This window comes from Heptranchias perlo, chromosome 4 (assembly GCF_035084215.1).
Source record: "Heptranchias perlo isolate sHepPer1 chromosome 4, sHepPer1.hap1, whole genome shotgun sequence".
In the NCBI taxonomy this organism is placed as follows: Eukaryota; Metazoa; Chordata; class Chondrichthyes; order Hexanchiformes; family Hexanchidae; genus Heptranchias; species Heptranchias perlo.
In genome coordinates this window covers 69,612,853-69,637,620 of record NC_090328.1, presented here as the reverse complement: position 1 = coordinate 69,637,620, position 24,768 = coordinate 69,612,853, and the positions used below count along the sequence as shown (strand labels likewise).

The 24,768-nt window shown below is 41.8% G+C and overlaps 1 protein-coding gene across 2 annotated transcripts in view; it reads right to left on the bottom strand.

The window, feature by feature from the left end:
- pcsk5b (proprotein convertase subtilisin/kexin type 5b) overlaps positions 1-24,768 on the bottom strand; it is a 348,074-nt gene that overhangs the window by 189,583 nt on the left and 133,723 nt on the right. For both annotated transcript variants that reach the window (XM_067983096.1, XM_067983097.1), the window contains exons 10-12: positions 17,078-17,181; positions 9,505-9,622; positions 6,919-7,107 (exon numbers count right to left, since the gene is read on the bottom strand). In XM_067983096.1, coding sequence (XP_067839197.1) covers positions 6,919-7,107; positions 9,505-9,622; positions 17,078-17,181 — 411 coding nt within the window. The remainder of the gene's footprint in view (positions 1-6,918; positions 7,108-9,504; positions 9,623-17,077; positions 17,182-24,768) is intronic.

The following is a 24,768-nucleotide window of genomic DNA, read 5'->3' as shown; positions in this document are numbered from 1 at the left end:
AGTGTTTTATAAAAGGTTTAGCATAACTTCCTTGCTTTTGTACTCTATGCCTCTATTAATAAAGCCCAGGATCCTATGAGCTTTTTTTAAAAAAAAAACTGCCTCCTCAACTTGTCCTGCCATCTTCAAAGATTTGTTTACATACACCCCCAGGTCTCTGTTCCTACACCCCCTTTAAAATTGTACCATTTAGTTAATATTGCCTCTCCTCATTCTTCCTATGAAAACGCATCACTTCATACTTCTCCGCGTTAAATTTCATCTGCCACGTGTCTGCCCATTTTACCAGTCTATGTCCTCCTGAAATCTGTTACTATGCTCCGCATTGTTGACTACATTGGAGTTTCATGTCATCTGCAAACTTTGAAACTATACCCTCTATACCCAAGTCCAGGTCATTAATATATATCAAAAAGAGCAGTAGCCCCAAAACTGACCCCTGGGGAACACCACTGTATACTTCCCTCCAGTCTGAAAAACAACCTTTCACCACTACTCTCTGCTTTCTGTCCCCTAGCCAATTTTGTATCCACGCTGCCACTGTCCCTTTAATCCCATGGGCTTTAATTTTGCTAACAAATCTATTATGTGATACATCATCAAATGCCTTTGTCCATGTACACAACATCGACCACACTACCTCCATCAACCCTCTCTGTTACTTCAACAAAGAACTCAATCAAGTTAGTCAAAAGCAATTTTCCTTTAACATATCCGTGCTGACCTTCATTTGTTAGTCTATACTTTTCTAAGTGCCAATTTATTTCGTCCCACCACCGATGTTAGGCTGACTGGCCTGTAATTGCCAGGTTTATCCCTCTCCTCATTTTTGAACAGGGTGTAACATTTGCAATCCTCTGGCATCGTCCCCATATCTAAGGAGGATTGGAAGACTGTGGCCAGAGCCTCTGCAATTTCCACCCTTCCTTCCCTCAGCAACCTAGGATGCATCCCATCTGGACGGGTGATTTTTCTACTCTGAGTACTGCCAATCTTTTAGGTACCTCCTATCTATTTTTTAACCTATCCAATATTGTTACTATCACCTCCTTTACTGCTACAATAGCAGCATCCTCTTCTCTAGTGAAGGCAGATGCGAAGTATTCATTTAGTGCCTCAGCCATGCCCTCTGCACGTGCGTACACGTACACACACGCACGCGAGTGGCTGTCAAATTCCTCTAACACTGTGTTCGCTCTGCAAAGGAAAAAAAGATAGTGCATAACCAGTGCAAAAGAACTGTAACTAGAGGAGGAACACCAATGTTGAAAACTTGGTGTAAGGACACTTTGCATCTCATAGGCATACAAACAGGAGAGGCAATAGGAGATGGGGAAGTAGGAAGCAACGTACAAAGCAAAAGGCTGGGCCAGGAGAGCATGTCATTTTAGCTTCATATGAACTTTCAAAGTACAGCAATGACTATGCTCTCATCCTCTATTTCCTCAAGGAGTTATATTAGTGTTTATACAGTTAAACCAGCTTTTGTGTTTTTGAAATACTAGGAATGTCTTGGAGGAAGAGGCCAGCCACTCAGTGGAACAGCTGGGCTCATCAAGATCCCCAACTTTGGCCCCATCTTCACCAATTCCATCATGGCATCTTATTTGCCCCAGCATCAGCTCAGATACATTCACTTGGAAGGATATAGTGAGTCAGAAGGGTTTTCATTGGGTGAAGCACTAGTGACCACTAGGACCTGGAGTGGAAAAGAGGGAAGACACCATTTCTCACCTCCAGACTCAACTATTCCGATTCTCTCCTGGTTTCCCATCCTCCACTCTCTGTAAACTTCACCCAAGACTCTGCTGACCTTTTCCTATCCCACACCAAGTCCCACTCAACCATTACTCCTGTCCTACATTGGCTCCCAGTGCAATGCCTCCTATTTAAAATGCCTCGTATTTAAACCGCTTCATGGTATTGTCCCTCCCCATCTCTAACCTCCTCCAACTTTACAACCCCAAACACTCCATTTTTCCAGATCTGGATCCCCCCCCTCCCACGACAGGTGGTCATTGCCTTTAGTGCCCAGGTCCCATGCTTTGGAAGTGGCAAGTAACATTCGCGCCAGATAAGTGCCTGGCATGACCATCTCCAACAAGAGAGTCTAACCACCTCCCCTTGACATTCAACGGCATTACCATCGCCGAATCCCCCACCATCAACATCCTGGGGGTCACCATTGACCAGAAACTTAACTGGACCAGCCACATAAATACTGTGGCTACGAGAGCAGGTCAGAGGCTGGGTATTCTGCGGTGAGTGACTCACCTCCTGACTCCCCAAAGCCTTTCCACCATCTACAAGGCACAAGTCAGGAGTGTGATGCAATACTCTCCACTTGCCTGGATGAGTGCTGCTCCAACAACACTCAAGAAGCTCGACACCATCCAAGATAAAGCAGCCCGCTTGATTGGCACCCCATCCACCACCCTAAACATTCACTCCCTTCACCACCGGCGCACCGTGGCTGCAGTGTGTACCATCCACAGGATGCACTGCAGCAACTCGCCAAGGCTTCTTCGACAGCACCTCCCAAACCCGCGACCTCTACCACCTAGAAGGACAAGAGCAGCAGACACATGGGAACAACACCACCTGCACGTTCCCCTCCAAGTCACATACCATCCCGACTTGGAAATATATCACCGTTCCTTCATCGTTGCTGGGTCAAAATCCTGGAACTCCCTTCCTAACAGCACTGTGGGAGAACCGTCACCACACGGACTGCAGCGGTTCAAGAAGGCGGCTCACTACCACCTTCTCAAGGGCAATCAGGGATGGGCAATAAATGCCGGCCTCGTCAGCGACGCCCACATCCCAGGAACGAATAATTTTTTTTAAATTCCCTTTCTAAATGAGTCCACCTCCCTCAAAAAAAACCCACCTTTGACTAAGCTTTTTGGTAAGCCCTCCTCTTTTTGGCTCCGCATCCATTTTTTCCCCCCGATTACTGCTGTGAAGTGCCTTGGGACATTTTTCTACATTTATAGGTGCTATGTAAATAAAAACTGTTGTTTTCTTTGGGAATGCTGGCCTTTGACAGTTGGGGTGGCATGGGATTTTTATTAAGCTTCACAACTTTCATTCACTGAAAGCACTAAACTTTAAGCAGCTGCCTCCTTTCTCTGGCAGCAGGCTGATGGCTGTCAGGCTCCTCCTCTTTCCTGTGCACCCTGCTCATGTGAGGACGGAGGGCCACCTTCCTCTTCGTTATCAACATCCCTTTCAGCTCAGAAAGTACTAATCCTTTCTGCATGGTGATATTGTGCAGAATAAAGCAAGCAACATTGATTCGAGACTTTTGCTGGAGTGTATTATGGTGGTTCAACAGATTTATCCAGGTACCGAAAACAGACTTCAAAATATAAATGGTCTGCTCTATTGAAATTCTTGCAATCCCATAGACCTTATATTTGTTCCACTCCTCCGTCTGCAGAAGCCTTATTAGTGTCAAAAGCCATGAGTGCAGGGGATATCCCTGATCATCAAGCAACCATCTTGATACATAGCTCAGAGTCATCAAGGCTGGTATGATAGATTGTCGTATAAGTGTCAGGACAACTTCCTGGATCGCAGATGTGAATGGGGAGATAATGTTATTGGCGTCATACACTTGCTGTACATTAAATGAAAGCCTTTCCTATTTATGAAACAAAGTACTGTTGTACAGAGCTTTCAATGCTACAAGGGTTCCAATCCATTGGTGCCTGCGCTTATGGGAATCCTGTTGGTCTGTATAATTGATATGGTTGACCACACCATCCTCCTCCAATGCATCTCCTCCATCGTCCAGAACTACCCTTGCTTGATCAACCCTTAACTATCCAATCATTGCCAGAGCTTCTCCAGCAATGGCTTCTCTTCCCACCCCTGCAGTGTGACCTCAGGTGTGACCCAACAATCTATCCCTTCGCCCCCTCCTGTTCCAAATCTAAATGCAGCCTCTAAGCGACATCATTCAAAGACATGGGCATCGATATTAGGACCCCCCAAGGACGGGCAGGAGGGGGGGGGGGTCAGGGTGTTAAAAATGTTTAAATGGGGAACGTGTCCCTAACCTGCCACGTATACGCCCATTGCCGTTTTTAAGGTGATGGGTGGCATGCTGTGCGAGTATACTGCAGATACTTCATTAACATATTTAAATCAGGCTCCCACAGTGCAATTGGGAGGCAGGAGCTGCGGGCTCAAGAAGCTAAGTACCTTTTACAGCACTCCTTGTGGGCCAGGAGGAGCAGCAGTTCTCCCCCTGGCCCCTCAAAGAAGCCTTCGCCCTCCTGTCTGCCGATCACGGCCTACCTTCTCCCCCGCCATGTTCGGTGACATGCCCCCCACAAGCCCCGATCTCTTGCTCCCTCCTGTTCACAAGCCCCGATATCTTGCTCCCTCCCAATTGCCAGGCAGGAAACGGAAGAAAAAGAGACAAGGTCCTGCTGTTAAATTTGGCAGAATCTCCACGTCCCCGGCCTTGCCAGGTTTTCCCCGCTGTCATGCTCCCCCAATATTGGGAGCATGGAATCAGGTTCCAATGTACCACCGACCACATCCAACTCCATCTCTCGACCCCTCCACTGCCTCAGCGTCGTCAGACTGCTTGTTCGACATCCAATCCTGGATAAGGCGTAATGTCCTCCAGTTAAACATTGGGAAAACCAAAGCCATTGTCTTCCGCCCCGTCACAAACTCTGTACCCTTGCCACCAATTCTATCCACCTTCCCAGCCACTGTCATGTTGAAGCCAACAGTTCGCAACCTATTTGATCCCCAGCTGAGCTTCAAACCTCATATCCTCAATATCACAAAGACCACCTTCTTCCACCTCCGTAACATCGCCCGTCTGCTGCTGAAACCCTCATCCATGCTTTGTTACCTCTAGATTCGTCTATTCCTATGCTCTCCTGACCGCCCTCCCGTCGTCCACCCTCCATAAACATCAGCTCATCCAAAAGCCTGCTGCCCGTATCCTATCTTGCACCAAGTTCCAATCACCAGTCATCCCCGTGCTCGCTGACCTAAAATAGCTTCCGATTCCCCAACACCACCAATTTAAAATTCTCATCCTTGTGTTCAAAATCCTTTATGGCCTTGCCCCTCCCCATCTCTAACCTCCTACAGAACTACAACACTCAGATCTCGGTGTTCCTCCAATTCTGGCCTCTTGCTCATTATCCACTCCCTTCACCCCACTTTTGGCGGCCATGTCTTCAGCCTTCTAGGCTCAAAACTCGAATTCTCTCCTCAAACTTCTCCACTGCTTTCCTCCTTGAAGTGGAGATGCCGGTGATGGACTGGGGTTGAAAATTGTAAACAATTTTACAACACCAAGTTATAGTCCAACGATTTTATTTTAAAATTCACCTGAGGAAGGAGGAAGCCTCCGAAAGCTTGTGGATTTTAAAATAAAATTGTTGGACTATAACTTAGTGTTGTAAAATTGTTTACAATTCCTCCTTGAAGGCCATCTTTAAAATCTAATTTTTTGACCAAGCTTCTAGTCACCCCTCCTAGTATCTCCCCCCTTGGCTCTGTCAATTTTTGTCTGATTACACTCCTGTGAAACACCTTGGGACATTAACGATTCCCATTTAGAAACCCATTTCACCAATACTCAAATTTACTTTCGCAAGATGTGTCAACAGAAGTCTTCAAAGAAGTTCCAGAGCAGGAATCATCCAAAAAAACTGTAGGCAAAGTTCTTGCAAGCTGCAGTCAGAAAATCCAAAACAGCCTCCTCCATATGGCATCCACCTGTGCTGGCATTCTCCTCCTGCCCCCACCCCAAGCATCACTGCTGTTTTCCCCCCATCCACTCCCTGCCCTCACTAAAGCACCACTGACCAGCAAATGCTCATTTACATACATAAAACTACCATCTGTATTAAAACCTCATTAGCAGACATCCATTTTCATGTGAATCATTTGTCCATATCTTCCTGCTTCACAGAAGTCAAGAACCATCCTCGTATCTCAAATTTGAAAAAAGTTTTAAAACTAATTCAAATTCAGAAAAATGCTCATTTTTAATTTTGTCTCGACATGTCTGATCTTTCAATCTGTTTTAGATACAAATTTTAAATAAATTAAAAACAATACAAATATAATTTGCCTTATACCCTGGTTATATTGTTAATTAGAAATTAGCTTGATTCCAAAATCTACATTCCAGCATTCAGTAAACTTTGTAAAGCATCAGCAAACTTGCATTCTTGACTAATTTTTGCCCAGATGACCTAAAAACAAACTTAAGTACATCCACTAGCTTACTTCTCATCCAACTTCTGCACTTCATAATTTATAACCACCTTGAGACTTCAGCACATAATCTCGGTTGATACTCCAGAGCAGCTGAGGGAGGGCTACAGTGTAGGAGGTGCAGTCTTTCAGATGTTAAACCAAGGCCTTGCCTGCCCTCTCAGATGGGCATAAAAGATCCCATAGCACTATTTGAAGTGACTACAATTTTTAAGTACTTCACTGGCAGTGAAGCGCTTTGGGATGTTCTGAGGTCATGAAAGGTGCTATATAAATGCAGCTTCTTTCTTTCATTTAAAAAAAAATTCTAACCCAATTATGTCATCAAATGCAACAGGATGATGCCACCGCATGTGCGCAGCACCCTTTTTCCATGACGACAGCATGTGTAGTGCCTTTTGTATATTCAGGGGTAGAATCAGGGGTCTCACCAGAAGCCAATATTAAAAAAAGATAAAAGTGTCAACCATTTTTAAAGAAGAAAAATCCTGTTACATTTTTTGAAAGCATTGCCTTGTTTCTTGGTGAATGCAGCATTGCAAAGGGTTAACACGAGTCAGTGAAGTCATTTCTGTTTTGTTAATAGCTTTTCCTCATCAGAACATTACATTGGCTAAGAGTAAAGGAATTAAACCTGGCTGATACAGTAAGCACAATTACCTGTTAGACAGGAGCTGGGACTTTGTTCCAGATGGAGAGGTCAGACATATTGCCAGGTCACCTCGGCGAGGGTGGGCAATGGTAACTCGGACAATAATATGCTCCAGATAAATTACATGGTGGTTTGCATTGTCTGAACAGCCAGTGGCTTTGTAAACTGCTCTCACAACATGCTCAGGGCGAATTGTTCTGCAGCAAGAAAGAATAAAATTAGAGAGAGAGATATCATTGCACAAGTTGAATGCTTCCGCATGGGCCGACAGCCTTTCAGATACGACACCAGTTTCAAACTGTTCGACTATCATGACATAGTCTCAGAATTATTTGAGGGAAAGTGGTAGCAAGAGTCTCTGACTATAGCCTGTTCATGCATGCATTTGATTACAGGCTATACTGATAACGCAATAAGTGGATATTCCCTGAAGAGAATGCTCACAGGTTTTCCCATTTTATTTCTAAAAATAGCAAATGAAACATTTGTGCAATAAAGTTTGAGATTTGGAAAAATTTGCTGATTTTCTATTAACTGTCCTACTAGATTTTACATTCAAATCAGTTGCAATGCCCTTTGTCAAAACCACTGAACTACCCCTAATTGATTCCACCACAGTAAAAGTCTCTAGATTCAGATGTATCTCTTCAATACACAGATTCTCTTCAGTATCTAGTTTAGACCTAAATTCATTTTAATTATTTCACCTACACCAAAAAAGGGAATAGTTTCCACTTCTTGGCAACAACTGAATTATGGATATATTAGGAGTTTGGTTATTTCAAGTTCATTTTCTTCTCATGCAAGATAATCACCAAATAGAAGGCTTTTTTTGAATCTCTAACAAATCCTAATTTAAATAAAATCTCTAGGCAGATAATTCTGCACAACATGGTCCCGCAAATAGTAGTGACCACACTTCAATAAGAATTGAGTGAATTGTGAAGTACTTTTGGACATCGAGGGCTTAAAAGCATTATACAAATTCAAATTCTTCATTTTCACAGGAGCAAAGGCAAGAGAAGATGGAATAAAGCTTCTCTAAAATTACGAAGAGTTTTGATAATGTGAATAGGGAAAGATGATTTCTTTTGTTGGGGAGTCAATGACAAGGAGTCATCAATTTGTAATAGTCACTAAGAGTGGGGAGAGGGTAGGAGAAATTTCTTTATGCAGAGGGTTGTTAGAGCAGAGAGTGCTTTGCCACAATGGAGACAGTAGGCCAGTGGGTTTAGTTTTGGATGGCTCTAGCAAAGAGTCAGCATAGAAACGACAGGCCGAATGGCCTACTTCTGGGAATTAACAAAAAGCATGGTTTCCTAGGCTCCATTAGAAAGCAGCTCTCAGACCAACTTTAAGTTAAGGCCCTTGTTGCTTGCTTTCGAGCTGCTCTGGAATACAAGAGAATGCATCCTGCTGGTGACATCCTTTGGCCCAACAGGTGGGAATCCTGACTTCACAATTTCCACGTCATTAAAAAATATATTTTAAGAAGTACATTTATGCTAATATTTTGCTTTATGTAATGGGATACACTTTAAAATGTACACTCCTAAAAGTTTCCTGCCACTGTAAGGCTCAAAGTTTAATAATGATTCTTGTTGCTATTCTCTGAACTCTCACCATCAGTATCCTTTTGAAAAGTAGGGCATCTGAAACTGAATACATATTTTAAGTGTGATCGTTGCCAATTTATGTTGTCTAAACTCAGTTCAAGTTTGACTCTCTGCAGCCGTCCAGGGGATAAAACCACCTTCAGCCCAGCAGTCTGGGGTGGTCCAGGTCTTAAAAGGTAAAAAGACTTTTCTAACTCACTGCAGCAAGTGCACACTGCCCAACTCTGATCACATTCAATGGTCAACAAATAGGGGGGGGGGGGGAAGAGGAAATGGGAGAAAGGAGGGAAGGAGAACAAAATGTCAGGAGGTGGCTGTTTTGTAACTTTCTCTAGGGAAAATCTAAAATGGGTGTTAAGTGCTGATTTGTAAAACTTGTTTACAACTGTTGAATATGTTTAATGTCCGTATTCTCATCATTCCTTCAAAACGCCAAGAACCAACACCCAGATGTCTAATATGAGGATGTTTTAAAGTCAAATAAAAACATTCTCTCAACAGATCTTCTAAAAAAAAACTAGTATGTGTCTCAGACAATATCATAAATTATTCCTTTCTGGCCAATTACATAGAACCTTGATTTCATTTCACCCTCTACTAATCAGCATTATTATTCATGCACAAATGTGTATTTGTTAAACTTCAAAATAGCACAGAACATTTTTAAATGTCTACTGGTATTTCAATTCAGTCAAAATAGGTTTGGTTGGTTTACATAACTAAATTTAAACAACTTGTCCTATTAACAACCCAGCAGTCAAAACAAGTTTATGTAATTAGCCATGGTTCTATAAGTGCACTAAACATGTTCCTGCAAAAGGAAACTTATATTAAAAAGTATGAAATAAAAATTTAACAAAAATCTTTAAGAAAAGCAAAATAGTGTACTTTTTTGGCTACTGAAATTAGGTTACTACCGTAAAATAGAGCTTTGGTTAATCACGTTCCCTATATCTTTTGTTCACACATATTTGGTACCTGCTTTGTTTGTCTGGGTTCTCCACACAGATGTGCTGGGATGGAACTGATTTCCAACGCTCTGCTTCTTTCACCATAGCTTCTGCATCCATTAATCCAAATCCATACAGGTGGCTCACTGTCAACATGGAAATTCAGCAGTCAGTAACTCCCTAAAATCTATACCCTTCTGAACTAGGGAAACGGCATCTCCTTCTTACAACACCATCATCATTGTCAAGTGCATATCACTGGTGAACGTCTCCATCGATTTTATTCCATTTCTTCCCCCAGTTAACTGAACACTTCTAGACAGTGGCAGGCACCAATCTTAGGACTAAAACCTGCAACCTTTCGGTTGATCCCCTTGCCAGCAGCTGTAGATAAATAATATTCAAGTGGTTTCATTGTCTGAATAAGCCACCCTTTCAAAAAGTGAGCGATTGATTTACCAGGGTGCAGGTCTGTATCACCACTTCCTGTGGTACAACTTAATTCCAATACTATGAAACAGCCAGAGTTCAAATTATACTAGTGCTGTTAAACAAAGTTGGCAGGGGGGTGGGCACCAGGATGAAACATTAGAGGAGAAGAAACAAGGTGCACAGAGGACTGGGAGGGAGAAATAGCACTCGAGTAAAGAATAGTTCAGAAATAGGAGGGATCAGACAGGGGGCAAATGCGAGGCAACCTTAGATTAGTTTAGAGCGCATGGGCATAAACGCATGTAGCGTGGTAAATAAGGTTTGTGAGCTGCAGGCTCGAGTTGCCACGTGGGACTATGATATAGTTGCAATAACAGAGATCTGGCTCAAAGAACGGGAGGATTGGGTACCTAATATCCCTGGCTACAAGATATTCAGGAAAGATAGGGAAGGAAAGAAAGGAGGGGGTGGCAGTATTGATCAAATACTATTACAGCACTGGAAAGGGATGATATAGCTGAGGGGCCAACGACAGAATCTATGGAACAATAGAGGAGTTATTACGCTACTGGTTGTATACTATAGGCTACCAAATAGTGGGAAGGAGATAGGGGAGAAAATTTGCAGGCCAATTACAGAAAGATGTAAAAACTGTATAGAGTAGTGATAATGGAGGACTTCAATTATTGTAATATAGACTGGGACAGCAACAGTACAAAGGGCAAAGAGGTGGAGGAATTCCTGAAATGTGTATAAGAGAATTTTCTGGAAGAGGGCGTTTCCAGCCCAACCAGGAAGGAAACAGTGCTGGATCGAATTTTGGGAAATGAAGTGGGGCAGGTGGAGCATGTTTCAGTGGGGGAGCATTTAGGGCACAGTGATCATAATATTAAGCTTAGAATAGTTATGGAAAAGGACAAGGAACAATCAAACTTGAAAATGCTTAACTGGGGGAGGGCAAATTTCTGAGTTAAAAAGGGATCTTGCCCAGGTGGATTGGAATCAAAAATTGGTAGGCAAAACAGTAACTGAACAAAGCAAGGCCTTCAAGGAGGAGTTGGTTTGGGTACAGAGTGGACACATCCCTAGGAGGGGGAAAGGAAGGGCATCCAAAGCTAGAGCTCTCTGGATGACTAAAAATAGAGATTAAAATGAAACAGAAAAAGGAGGCTAATGACAAATGTAAGGTTCATAATACAGTAGAGAACCAAGCTGAATACAGTAAGTACAGGAGATGTAAAAAAGGGAATACGAGGGGCAAAGAGAGATTAAGAATAGATTAGCAGCAAACAAAGGGAACCCAAAAGTCTTTTATAAACATATAAATAGTAAAAGGGTATCCAAAAGGAAAGGTGGGACCGATTAGGGACAAAAAGGGAGATCTTCTTGTAGAGGCAGAGGGCATGGCTGAGGTACTAAATTAATACTTCGCATCCATCTTCACTAAAGAGGAAGCTGAAAATGTAGCAGTAAAGGAGGAGCTAGTAGCGATATTGGATAGGATAAAAAGTTAAATAGGAGGTACTTAAAAGATTGGCAGTACTCAAATTAGAAAATCACCTGGTCCAGATGAGATGCATCCTACGTTACTGAGGGAAGGGTGGAAATTGCGGAGGCTCTGGCCACAATCTTCCAATCCTCCCTAGGGATGGGGATGGTGCAGAGGACTGCAAATGTTATGTCCCTGTTCAAAAAAAGGGGAGGGGGATAAAATTCGCAATTACAGGCCAGACAGCTTAATGTCAGTGGTGGGGAACTTTTAGAGACAATACTCTGGGACAAAATAAATTGGCAATTGGAAAAGTATGGGTTAATAAATGAAGGTCAGCACGGATTTGTTAAAGGAAAATCATGTTGACTAACTTGTTTGAGTTCTTTGATGAAGTAACGGAGAGAGTTGATGAGGGTAGTGCGGTTGATGTGGTGTATGTGGACTTTCAAAAGGCTTTTGATAAAGTACCACATAATAGACTTGTTAGCAAAATTAAAGCCTATGGGGTTAAAGGGACAGAGGCAGCGTGGATACAAAATTGGCTCGGGGACAGGAAGCAGAGAGTAGTGGTGAACGGTTGTTTTTCAGACTGGAGGGAAGTATACAGTGGTGTTCCCCAGTGGTCAGTATTAGAACCACTGCTCTTTTTGATATATATTAATGACCTGGACTTGGGTATAGAAAGTATAGTTTCCTAGTATGCAGAGGACATGAAACTCGGAAATGTAGTAAACAACGTGGAGCATAGTAACAGACTTCAGGAGGACACAGATTGCTAAAATGGGCAGACACATGGCAGATAAAATTTAACAGAGAAATGTGAAGTGATGCATTTTAGTAGGATGAGATGAGGCAATATAAACTAAATGGTACAATTTTAAAGGGGGTGCAGGAGCAGAGACCTGGGGGTGCACATACACAAATTTTTGCAGGTGGCAGGACCAGTAGAGAAGGCTGTTAAAAAGAGCATATGGGATCCTGGGCTTTATTAATAGAGGCAAAGGGTACAAAAGCAAGGAATTACGCTAAACCTTTATAAAACACAGGTTAGGCCTCTGCTGGAGTATTGTGTTCAATTCTGAGCACCACACTTTAGGAAGGATGTCAAGGCCTTAGACAGGGTGCAGAAGAGATTTACGAGAATGGTACCAGGGATGAGGGATTTCAGTTATGTGGAGACTGGAGAAGCTGGGTTATTCTCCTTAGAGCAGAGAAGGTTAAGGGGAGATTTGAGAGAGGTGTTCAAAATCATGAAGGGTTTTGACAGAGTAAATAAGGAGAAACTGTTTCAAGTGGCAGAGGATCGGTAACCAGAGGACACAGATTTAAGGTGATCTGCAAAAAAGCCAGAGGAGACATGAGGAAACACTTTTTTTTTTCTACGCAGCGAGTTGTAATTATCTGGAATGCACTGCCCGAAAGTGTGGTGGAAGCAAATTCAATAGTAACTTTCAAAAGGGAATTAGATAAATACTTGAAGGTAAAAAATTCACAGGGCTATGGGGAAAAAGTAGGGGAATGGGACTAATTGGATAGCTCTATCAAAGAGCCGGCACAGGCATCATGGGCCAAATGGCCTCCTCCTGTGCTGTACCTACTATGATGTCATAATCAGAGACCAAAGTTTCTGGTCATTGAATCCAAAGGATAGATTTACCCTTTATCTGATTACCATACTAAATTCTAAACGGCATGTGTATGGGACGACAGCAAACACTAACCTGTGCCAACTGGCAAGGTGGTGTTAGCACCTCATCAACAAGACTGTTGGGAGCTCAGAGATCTGTAGTTGGGAGTTTGCCCCAGTTTCTTTCTTGCATGCTAGGCAAGTGCTGCTAGCAGTGCACTACATCAATTACAAGATGGATTTCTCTCCTTCCCACTCCTTGGACCCCAAACAAATCTTATTACTTTACTCAGTATGCTGTGTTCCAATATAACCAATGGGGGGAAAAAAAATATTAAAAATTTGGGAGAGCAGGTGATTTTCAGTTTTCCAAATTGTATGCTATCAACTCAAAAGTCTTGCAGACAGGACCTTTTTAGGTCCTTCATGTTGAAAACGTCTTATTCACTGCATGTAGCAAGCATCTGTTTCCCATCTTAGAATGTGCAATAGATGGTTAAGTTTTAACCTGTCTAACCTGCACCTTCCTCCAGCAAAGACCATGAATCCAAGAGGAAGCCATTCCTCAATCTTGGTTCTACTCATTACAATGGCTATATTCCCCCCCGAAACTAAACCAGATGGGCTCCCATCTTTTACCACATAGCTCACACTGGCAGTTTCATTGAAAAGTATTCAAAATAAGGCTGGGTTTATTAAAAAGTCATGCACTTTGAACAGAACCCAGGAGCTCCAGCTCCAAATTGCAGCTATAGATATTTAACGTATTAACATTTCATTAACCATGGCAAACATTTTTCAGGCAAAGCCTGGTGCTTCTGTTAGGGCATTAGTTCACCCTATTCTTAAAAGCAGCTCATTGTTGCAGTTTGTTACACTTTTGTAAGCAGAGGAGTGTACAAGAGGACAGAAAAGCCAGGCTCATCCACTACCCGAGTCCTTCGATTAACAGAAGCGCGAGCACTATAAATGTGAAATACTCTCCATATGCTCTTGGCCTATTTTCAAAAAATCTGCTAACTTTTAGAATACTCTTCATTTAAAGGCTGCTCCCAAGGATCTCATGGGTAGTCCATTTGCTATGTGAGAAATGCAGCTAGAGGTGCTCCAGAAGTATCTCAACAAAGACCATGTGGAAGCTTGCCTGCTTCCTACCATGGCTGTCCATGTTCAGCAGGCTTACCTACCCCTCTCCCAAAGTCTGCCAAAAGGAGGCATCGAAGCAGCATTTTGCTAGCCTTTTAATCTCAGTACACAAGTTACTTACAAAACTATATGAAGGATGTTTCAAAAATAATTTATTAATTATTCGGGTGGAGGAATGCATGTGAAGCAGCCACTGGTAACCACTTGACATTTAAGGAACCAATCCTCAGTTACTCCTTTAAATGATTTCACTGGTTCACAGATTATTAAGCACTTTATATCTCAATTCTTTTAAACCATGCGCATTTTCCACTATTGCCAAAAATTTAATTAGATATTTTTGATTTATAATCAGATTTAGGGAATGTCAAATTAGACTATTGATTAATAGAGCATTGTGTGCTATTAAGAGTAATTTTTATGCTGCTGGTTTCAGCACAGAGTCGAGGTGATGTGGAATGAACAGAATTTTTTCTACTGAAGGCTTTTAAATGTTGTGCAGATATTTAATGTAATTTGTTAAAAATGGTGCTATTTTGGAAAAAACATTTCTGCTACTAAAGTTTGGTTATAATACTGAATGCGAAATGACTATTACAGATGGATTTATTATCTCCAATTGGTTTAAATGCTGTGGTACTACAATTAGCCTTAGCTGTCCTGCGCAAGGAAAAAGGAAAACCAACCAACGATCCCTGCTGGAAAGTGCACATGCATAGACGTCTAGAAATATGATCAGCTTCAACTTCTATCCTCCACAGCTGAATAGTCTACTGATATTCAAAGTCTAGGCTCAAGCATGAAGAATGGCTATTTGGGTAAGGTACAGGGGATGAGGGGGAAGGAATGCCCCATCACTTATGGAGCCATTCACCAGCATGATTCAGCACCTCTAAGAGGAAGTAAAGAAGAAAATTGGGGGATAAAAGTCCCAATGGCTCAAGTGCAATAATTCTGACCAACATGTATACTGCTTGGAGAGCTAGAATTTAAGGTACACTGAGAATAGTAAGGAGGTCCCAGTACAATAGAGGTTTAAAATAAGATGGTCATGATTTACATGAGCATTGCATCATTCAATACATTGATTCATTTGGTTGCAGAAAATGAAACTTTAGTGCTCAGAGTTAAAAACAATTTTTTTTCCATTCAAAAAGCTAAGAAAACTTCTGCAAGTTAGTAATTAAAATGCAAATGTCAGGATTAATAATATACCAGTACCGCATGTATTACAAATCATACATGGCATGTCTGAAGTGTTTGTCTCACAGAAAACACCATCAGCCGAGACAAAACATATAGCGTCAGGAACTAAAGTTGCCATGGGGAAGGCTTCCCAGACAGCTGATATTTGGCTGTCTGAAAGAAATAAACTTCAAAAGGTCTCACTTGCAAGTGTTTGGCCTCCAGCTGCAGGTACGCACAGACAGCCCTTCATTTTCAGAAAAGAAAATAACTATTTAATAGGAAATTTCAAAGCCACCAGGAGAACAAGGCTGTTCCTCATAACTGTACAGTTTGGGTCTGACATCATTCCCCTAATTTCTTTCAAGTAGTCAGGAAGCATCAGTTGTACACCATACTCAATTCTGCCTCGTGGATCAAAACAAGACTGTAACATCTTGTAAACTAGGAGTGGGTAGCCAGCTGTGACATTCAATCCTTGTACTACAAATGAACCTGCCCAAATAGAAACCAAGGCATGAAGCAGCTGTATTGGCACATTCAAGAGCATTGCAAGGATAAAAGTGTGCCTGCTACTTTTATGCTGCCAACACAGGCCAGAGATGGCACTCTGGGCAACTCTAACATCAGGTCAGTTTGGTTCACAGGACACAAAAGTTCAATTTCTGAAAGCAGTGGAATGATGCAATTCAATTTTAAATCGGACACAAATCAAGAGTTAGTTTTCACATAATACGAACAATCTGAATTATAGAACTGAGTTAGCTAGAACTGGTACTGAATTTATCCGAAAACTAGCTTGAGCAACTTCAAAACGAGCATAAATCCAACCACAGTTCTGCATATAAGTCAATGAAAATTTGTACTACACTGGCAGATTCACCCAGAAAGACAGCAAGGATGGCAAGTGCAAAGTCAAATAATCACACTGGTGCATTGGTGCCAGTGCCCTGTAGTTGGATTAAGATATAGTTGGCACATTGTACCTTGGGCATAGCCTGGGAATGCTTGATGGTATCAATGGGTTCAAAGCATAGAAATATTTCTTTACCCAGCACTCAAACTTGATCAGCAAACATTTACCTTGAAATGTTTGAATTAGAGATGAGTTTGTCCAAACTGCGCCTCTGCTACCCTGCTTCAAAGTTGCATTAATTACTGGTCGGAAGTAATCACACCAAAGCCAGTTCAGTTGGTAGTTCAATAGTCTGTCAATTCAGCGCTGTTTCAACACTTGGAACATAACCTTTACTTGTAGAGCAAACTGAAAATCTATGCAGTGCAATTCTGTACAGGCATATTGAGGAGTACATTGCAGCTGCCACTAGTCTACTGCACCACGGTTATGGAATGCAGGAGGTTATATCGAAAGTGTAAGATGTATAATGTCCATGCAACAGTACTTTCTTTTTGGTAAAGGAGCTAAATGAACCCCGATTTAAAAATAGTTGAAGATTTAGTTTAGTTACATGACACCAGTTAGAACATTCCAGTTTACATAATTTCACATGGGACACATGCAAGTTTTTGATCAGCTATCCCACTATGGAGATTGCCCTGCATGGCACCCCAAGATTAACTATCACACATTAATATCCTAGATTTGAAGGTCTGCTGGGGTAAAGAAACAAGCGTTTGGATAAAAAGCAGGATTTATTTTAGTCAAAAGGTCTTAAAAAGGAGGAAAAAAAATCAGCATTTTATACAAATTAATTTTACCTCTGTATCCAGCAGCATTGGTATTCCAGTCTGGAGCATTCAGATGGCCAGAACGTGATGTCCTCACGATAATATGCTGCACATCCCTCCAATTCAGGAAAGGGCTGAAGGAAGAAGAGTCCAGATTTTAAATATATACCTCAAAATTCAGCCCAATTTTTAAATGCAAATAATTCAAATCCAAGAGAAACCAAGCTGAAAAATTCAGCTCTGAATTCTCATGCAATTTCAAGTCAAATATGCAGTCCACTTTATTCACTTAAAGGTAACATTCACAAAACAACTTCAGGAACATTAATAAATAACCTCCTGTTGCTCCAATTACTTCCTTTTATCTCAATTTGACTGCATCAGATACTTTAAATTTAATTGAGAAGGAAACTGCTCACAACTGGTCTCTAGGGCTTTGTTGCTGGCTATTAGCTATTAATCATTGCCAAGTTAAATTCCTCTTAAGGGGGCTGGACTGCTGATTGATCAGGAAAGCATTTTTAAAAAAATGGCATGATATATTTTTGAAGTGAGCCCACAGATAGTTAAGACATTCCGCAGTCATCTAGGCTTGTACTTAATAACCACTTTCATCACCAACCACAAGTACTTAGAGTTTCGTTAGCCCATTGTTGTCTGGTGCAGATGTTAATCCACAGACAGTTTTAAACAGCCTCCTTCATTTACCATAACAGAGGTATAGAGAACACTAAGAACTTCAAAACAAATCAGTGTATAGTATTCCCCACCCCCGTTGATCTGGACAGATGGCACTTTTAAAAAAATTATTTCACTCCCCACCCCAATCTCCTCCTTTAAAAAGGTGTAGTCTCTTGTTGGATATGGTCCATGGGTAATATTTTACCAAAATAGCCACACTGGATGAGAGACTAGACAGCAAGAGTCAACCGGCTATTCAACTGTGGAGGCAGGGGCATTCACGGTCGAGCCTTACTCTTATCGCACATAACTATACTTTTCAGCATAGGGCACTGAATAGTGATCACGAACGGGAATGCTGATGGATATTCCCGCTCTCTAGTTAGGAACACCAAGCCACTGAGGGAGCCTCACAGGCTACACTCAATGGATTTAAAGCTACAAGTCTTGTTTCTGAAATAAAGTTATTGAATCTCCTTTCTTCCCCCCTTTTCCCTCCCCCCGTTTTGACGTTCTAGGTCCATCCACAAAGTCAAACGCTCCTGCCTCATGGCCCATGTGTAAAATATTACCACTGCAGCAATGAAGGATGTCTGCAGGGCCTTAAAAAAGTGGGCACACTTAGTGAAAGCACTTTCATTGCATTCTCACTTTGGTTTGCATTTTCCTACATTAAAGCATTAAGGTAGGAGTAGGGTCAATGATGATATTGGCAGGAAGGGGACTGAGTACTAGTCGGTAAATACACCGCATGGTATATTATTCACCCATGCTTCCCAAACGGTCCTAGGATTGATCCCTCCTGTGTACAGTTAATTGATCTCGGTCAGTGACCAATGCAGGAAAAAACTGTAGATGTGTCAGGTAAGTACCAGATTCAGATCAGGCTCAAGCTTGATGCCTTTCCTCACTGTCCAGGTAGCTCAGGCATAAATACCAGAAGGACACATCCACATTAAGAAAGTCATTCTGGTGCATTGCTTACCATCCCATCAATAAAGATGCCACTTCACACTTTTTTTCTCCCCTTGATTTAATCTCTCTCAAAATGAAGACATCAATGAATTTTGCAACAGCAGCCAAGAAAAGGCAAATTCTGTGTAGATCTGAGCTGTTTTGACTTGCAGCTTGGACTAATAAAATTTAAGCTTTCAAGCAATCAAAATCTAATATTTCGTTAGGTGACAAAAGCCCCATAAAACTAGTATTTGGGAAGCTGCATGGTTTAATTCCTAGTCTGTGCACAGTCACTTGATCAGAGTTGGAGAGATAGTAAGAATGCTACAATTGGCTTCAGTGGAAGATCAGCCTGGGTCCCCACTCAAACACTATCAAGTGAGCCCTACTAGAAGTGCAGCGTGGTGACAGGAACAGGTGTGCCACCCTGTGGTTGAATAGCCTGTTTAGGCTCACATGACTAGCAGCCATTTTGGCTAGATACTATGGAACTGTACTCCAGCAAGGAGAGGGGAAAATTGAACTGGTTTTATTTCTGGATTTTGCCATTTCTGTCAGGTAGAACATACATATATATGCATGAAAAAAATCCACTACGATTCTATGTAATGACTTATAATCTGGTAATGCAGGAACTTGTGTGGGGGTGAGTGGAGGAAAAGGAAGCACTTGTAAAACAACAGAACCAAAAATAAGCAACACTTAAGATAGTGGTGAAAAAAAATCAAAAAAATTCTTAGAGATGGGTGTTCCACATTGTGTTCATAGCAACAGGAATAGGCCATTCAGCCTTTTGAACCTGTTCTACCATTCAATTAGATCATGGCTGGTCTGTACCTCAACTCCATTTACCTGCCTTTGCTTCATATCGCAATACCCTTAGCTAACTTACTTTGAGGTGATATTACCCTTACCTGACTTAGTTTTAGGTTGAAAGCTCAAATCCACTGAGACTGAACCATACAATTTTGACATAATAGATACAGAATCACACATAAAATAATCTTCACAGGCAAGTTTTTTTTTAAATATAAAAAGTTCTTGCAGACCACTTGAAAGTAGTCAAAGGTTCCAATCTAAAGGTGGACAATTCTTGGGCTTTGCTAATATTTTTGCTAGCAAATAGTGAAATGCAATATGCAGCAGCGATCTTTAACACTTCCATCTATACACCATACCATAAACAACAACCATAAGGACAATGGAAAGGGAGGAAATACATTTCTAAAAAAAGTGAAAGTTGAGTTAGATTTCAGTTTGCACGATGATGCTGCTCGTTATACATTGTACATTGTTCTCAGAATAACATCTATCCCCTCCCCAGAGTAGGCAGGATATTCACTGAGGTTTTTGTTTGTAATACAAGCTTTAAAAATGGAAATTTTAAATAAAAGTCAAAAAGGACAAAACTAGTTTCAAAATGAAAAAGGCAAGCCTGGAAGGGAGGTCTTGTTGTATATAACCCTGCCTAGTTGGGATTGGGATAGAGAAAAATGTGTGGTCTCAAGTTGGTTTGAACCCAGTGCACTTCAAGCCAATGAATGAAACCCATAACCTCAATCAATTCTCCAGCCATCCGTTATTTAATAATGTAGACACACTATGTATATGTATTGGTCTTTTGTTTAAAAAAGGCAGGTGTAAAACAAAAAGATTGCTGGGATAGCCATAAGTTGACTGTTTGCACATACATGAAAGTGCAACATTGCAACAGATGAAAAGACACAACTACTGATGCATTCCAAAGTACAAGTTACAACATACTTTAGAAAAGAGGGGGCCGAGGGGGAAATCAACTAACCTGTGTATATTATAGCTTTTTAACCAAATATCTATAACGTAAATGACTAATTGTGATTTATAATTAGTATTTTGAAGAAGGAAAATGGGAATGAAGTTGTTGGAATGTAAGCCTGCCACAGTCTGGAACTGAGGTGAACTACACAATTATTAGGCATCTAGCCAAACAAGACTGCTAATATGAGCTGGAACACATTTGGTTTCAAATTCATTGTGCCACATGCACTGGCTTCAAGTCTACCTTTGTTGTTATTCGTCCTGGTGGCTTTAATAAGGAAATTGCAGCTCTGGCTGCTAAGGAACACTGGTGGACATGCTGAATTGTGACTGCAGACAAATTTTTGTTTAAAAAAAACAAATAGCATGCTGGGTAAAGGGCTTTTGTGCTTCCAGCTGTGTTTAGATGGGACCAGCTGCATTGTAAAATGTGATTTTACAACAGCAAGAGTCATTACTGACTGGGTCAAACCACAGCCTCTAGGAGGAAACTAGTTTCCAAGGACACAGCTGGAATAAAAACATCAAGTTCTGCATGAACTAACAGTCATCCTGTGAAATGTCAGAGCATCAAGCTCTTCACCAATCTCACCATTGCATGCATTTCAATCACTGATCCCATCTGCTAGAAGCCACCATCTCCCCATGTTGTGCTTTTACATTTGCCGCTTCTGTAGCTTGGTTCATGGGAGAGCAGCATCTATGAGGCAGTTCCCCCCTATTACATTATTAAAACAGGCTCCTCATAGCAGAATTGTAGTCCTCCTAAAATGTGAGTGGACGATTCTGCCGTCTGGATAAGGAAAGTGGTTTTAACAATGTAAACATGGGGAGCTATACATGATCACTCGTCCAAGATCCAAATCTAGAAGTGCCAAATATAAAAATGCCTATGGAGTTATGACAGACAGAGACAGAGAATGCTGAAGTGGCACAGAAAATCAGTGATGGTGCCTCTAGTTTTTTTTAAAATTGAGATTAGCCCACAATGAGACAGTAGACAAGATTTTTTTTCTAAGAATGGGGCAAATCACCCAAATCTACTGCTCCATTCTTCAGCACCAGGTTGTTGTGGCCTGCAATAGCAGCCTCTCTGCTGTGGTGGGGAAATAACTTAGCCAGCTCACACAGCGATACAATCCACGGTGGCAGCTGATTATCAAATACTACTTTTATCCAGAGTATACTATAAATATTTTTTGACTCTAGGGCAGACAGTGCAAACAACCCTTCTAATCATTACTCTGCAAGAGACATTTTCAGAGGTGATCACTAGTTCACTGATTTGCTGCTCAGCGTTAAAACAATTAGTTTTCAAACCATGTTTAACTAAATTATATAATGTGTGTTAAACAATGTTAAGAAATTGCATTCATCACCCAAGTTATTTGAATATCTCCTTCTAATGGAAGCAACTTTTGATTTTTGACATAAGATAATGGTTGAGGTAAAACACTTTCCTAGCAAATATCTAGTTTGGTGCACAGGTTAACTTCTAGATTTCACTTAAGATGGTTAGTTATTTTATCTACATGTTTGAACTTGAGGTATATTAGGTCCTTTGAAAGAAATAGAAAAATCATATTTTGAACAGCCCGCTGCTACATCACTGTCCAAGGTTCCAGGAGATTGATGGAACTGTACCCTAAAACAAAAAATGGTGGTAGTGGGGAGGAGGAAAAGGGAAAAAAAAATTAAATTGTATTGACAAGCCCTTCCATAGAATAGGTAAAGTTCTCCAATTGGTGCATTAAAATCAAGCAGATGCTGATATCAGCTGAGCGACTCAGCCACCCAACAAGATAATGCACATATGTTTCATGTGCAAAACAATTTTCTTGTTTCCCCATTGCCACACAGAATTCCTGAAAGAGGGCACATGGGCTACCTGACAACTTCATGAGACATTCCAACAAGATTATCAGAAGCAATAGAGCATTTGCCCTACCAATGGTGGGCTCACAGGGTTTAAAAAGATGTGTGCACTGCTGTCTGTGGAATGTGGGATCATGAGTGGAGCCACAAGGGAGGGGGGCAGGGAGAAACATTAGAAACTCCATTTGACCTACCAATGGTACATTGTTTCTGGTGACTCTGTGGTAGTGTCTGTCCAGAACTAACGACAGGATGAGGAAGTGTCACCCAAGTAACTCTCACCCCAATTTTCCTTCTAACTTTGTGGGGAAGAACTTCTGACTTCTACTTGGCACTTCCCCATGACGATGCTGCAGGGATAGTAAATCCTCAGTGCTGCGAACTGCAGGTACAAGCCTATGCCCTACCCTTCCGCTGTGCAGCATATGTAGCTCCAATGTGCTGTATGATACCTTCCTATTTTCCCCACCCCCATATAATGCATCAAATCCCTATTTTCTCCCAGTCCCTGCACCACCCGAAAACAACTTACTTCCAAACCTTCACGAATGCTATTCAAACTAATTGCTGATGCATGCAACCAGGAAGGTTTCTGATTTTCACTCCTATGTGGTGAAGCACCTGCCCTCCCCCATGGTACATCTCAATAGCAGCATGACCAACATGGACAACTCAGTAGTAGGATGAAAAATCAAACTCTGATCCAACTGTGCCTTGGTTATGCTGTGGCACCAGGTTCATTTCAATGCATTTTTCACAACATAAATTCCTACCGAGTTTTTAAAATTTTCAAGTGCTTTCCATGAAAATAAGCTTTCCCTCCCAAGCATCAACTTAACAGTGTCCAAACTGTTTACAATGTATCAACATACATAAAGTAGGTTTTCAAAAGCTGTGAGAAATGCAAAATAATTGCACACTGTAGAGTGGGTAAACAAAGCTACAATTCAAGCCAGGGACTTCAATGACATCATAAAACTCAAGAGCACAGTTCAAGCAGTTTGGGAACATCAGCAGGAGGTGGAGGTTGAATCTCAGCTTTCCACTTCTCAACGCATCTTATTTTATACACACAATATGCATACATTCCACTCTCTCAGCATTCCTCGGGAGCCACACATTTAGTCTTGTAAAGAGGTTACGCGTTAGGAGTATAAAAACAAAAACTGAAGCAGAAAAACATCTAGAGCCAGAGTCGGGTAGGCTTACAACAGAGGAAGTGTTATATTTTTAAAATTCGTTCATGGGATGTGGGCATTACTGGCAAGGCCAACATTTATTGCCCATCTCTAATTGCCTTGAGAAGGTGGTGGTGAGCCGCCTTCTTGAACTGCTGCAGTCCGTGTGAAGGTTCTCCCACAGTGCTGTTAGGAGGGGAGTTCCAGGATTTTGACCCAGCCACGATGAAGGAACGGCGATATATTTCCAAGTCGGGATGGTGTGTGACTTGGAGAGGAACTTGCAGGTGGTGTTGTTCCCATGTACCTGCTGCTCTTGTCCTTCTAGGTGGTAGAGATCGCGCGTATGGGAGGTGCTGTCGAAGAAGCTTTGGCAAGTTGCTGCAGTGCATCCTGTGAATGGTAAACGCTGCAGCCACAGTGCGCCGGTGGTGAAGGGAGTGAATGTTTAGGGTAGTGGATGGGGTGCCAATCAAGCGGGCTGCTTTGTCCTGGATGGTGTCGAGCTTCTCGAGTGTTATTGGAGCTGTTCTCATCCAGGCAAGTGGAGAGTATTCCATCACACTCCTGACTTGTGCCTTGTAGATGGTGGAAAGGCTTTGGGGATTAAGGAGGTGAGTCACTTGCCACAGAATACCCAGCCTCTGACCTGCTCTTGTAGCCACAGTATTTATGTGGCTGGTCCAGTTAAGTTTCTGGTCAATGGTGGCCCCCAGGATGTTGTTGTTGGGGGATTCGGCAATGGTAATGCCATTGAATGTCATGGGGAGGTGGTTAGACACTCTCTTGCTGGAGATGGTCATTGCCTATAATCAGAGCAAGAAGTTATCAGGCACTCCAGATGCCCAGATAACTGGTCTCTTCCTTCATCCCAATTGCTCACTCCAGCTCTCGCAGGAGATTCAAGGAATGCTGTTGGCTATTGCAGCTTCCTTCCTCACCTGAAATTGAAATCTATAGATTTCCAAATGGGGACTACATTTACAGATTTACTTTGAAAGGCCATAGGGCAAGTATCATGGGTAAATGGGAAAATTCACATTGGCATACCAAGGGATGTGCTTCGGTGCGATTAAGACGTTGTTGAGGTGGGATACACAGAGCTTTACTTTACATCCAGTCTATGCTATACCTGGTTGGGGGAGGCTATGTCTCTGGAGTCGAAGGGCTTTGATAACATAACTGGATCAAATGTACTCTGGCTTATGTACAGCATGGATATAAGTTTTTATA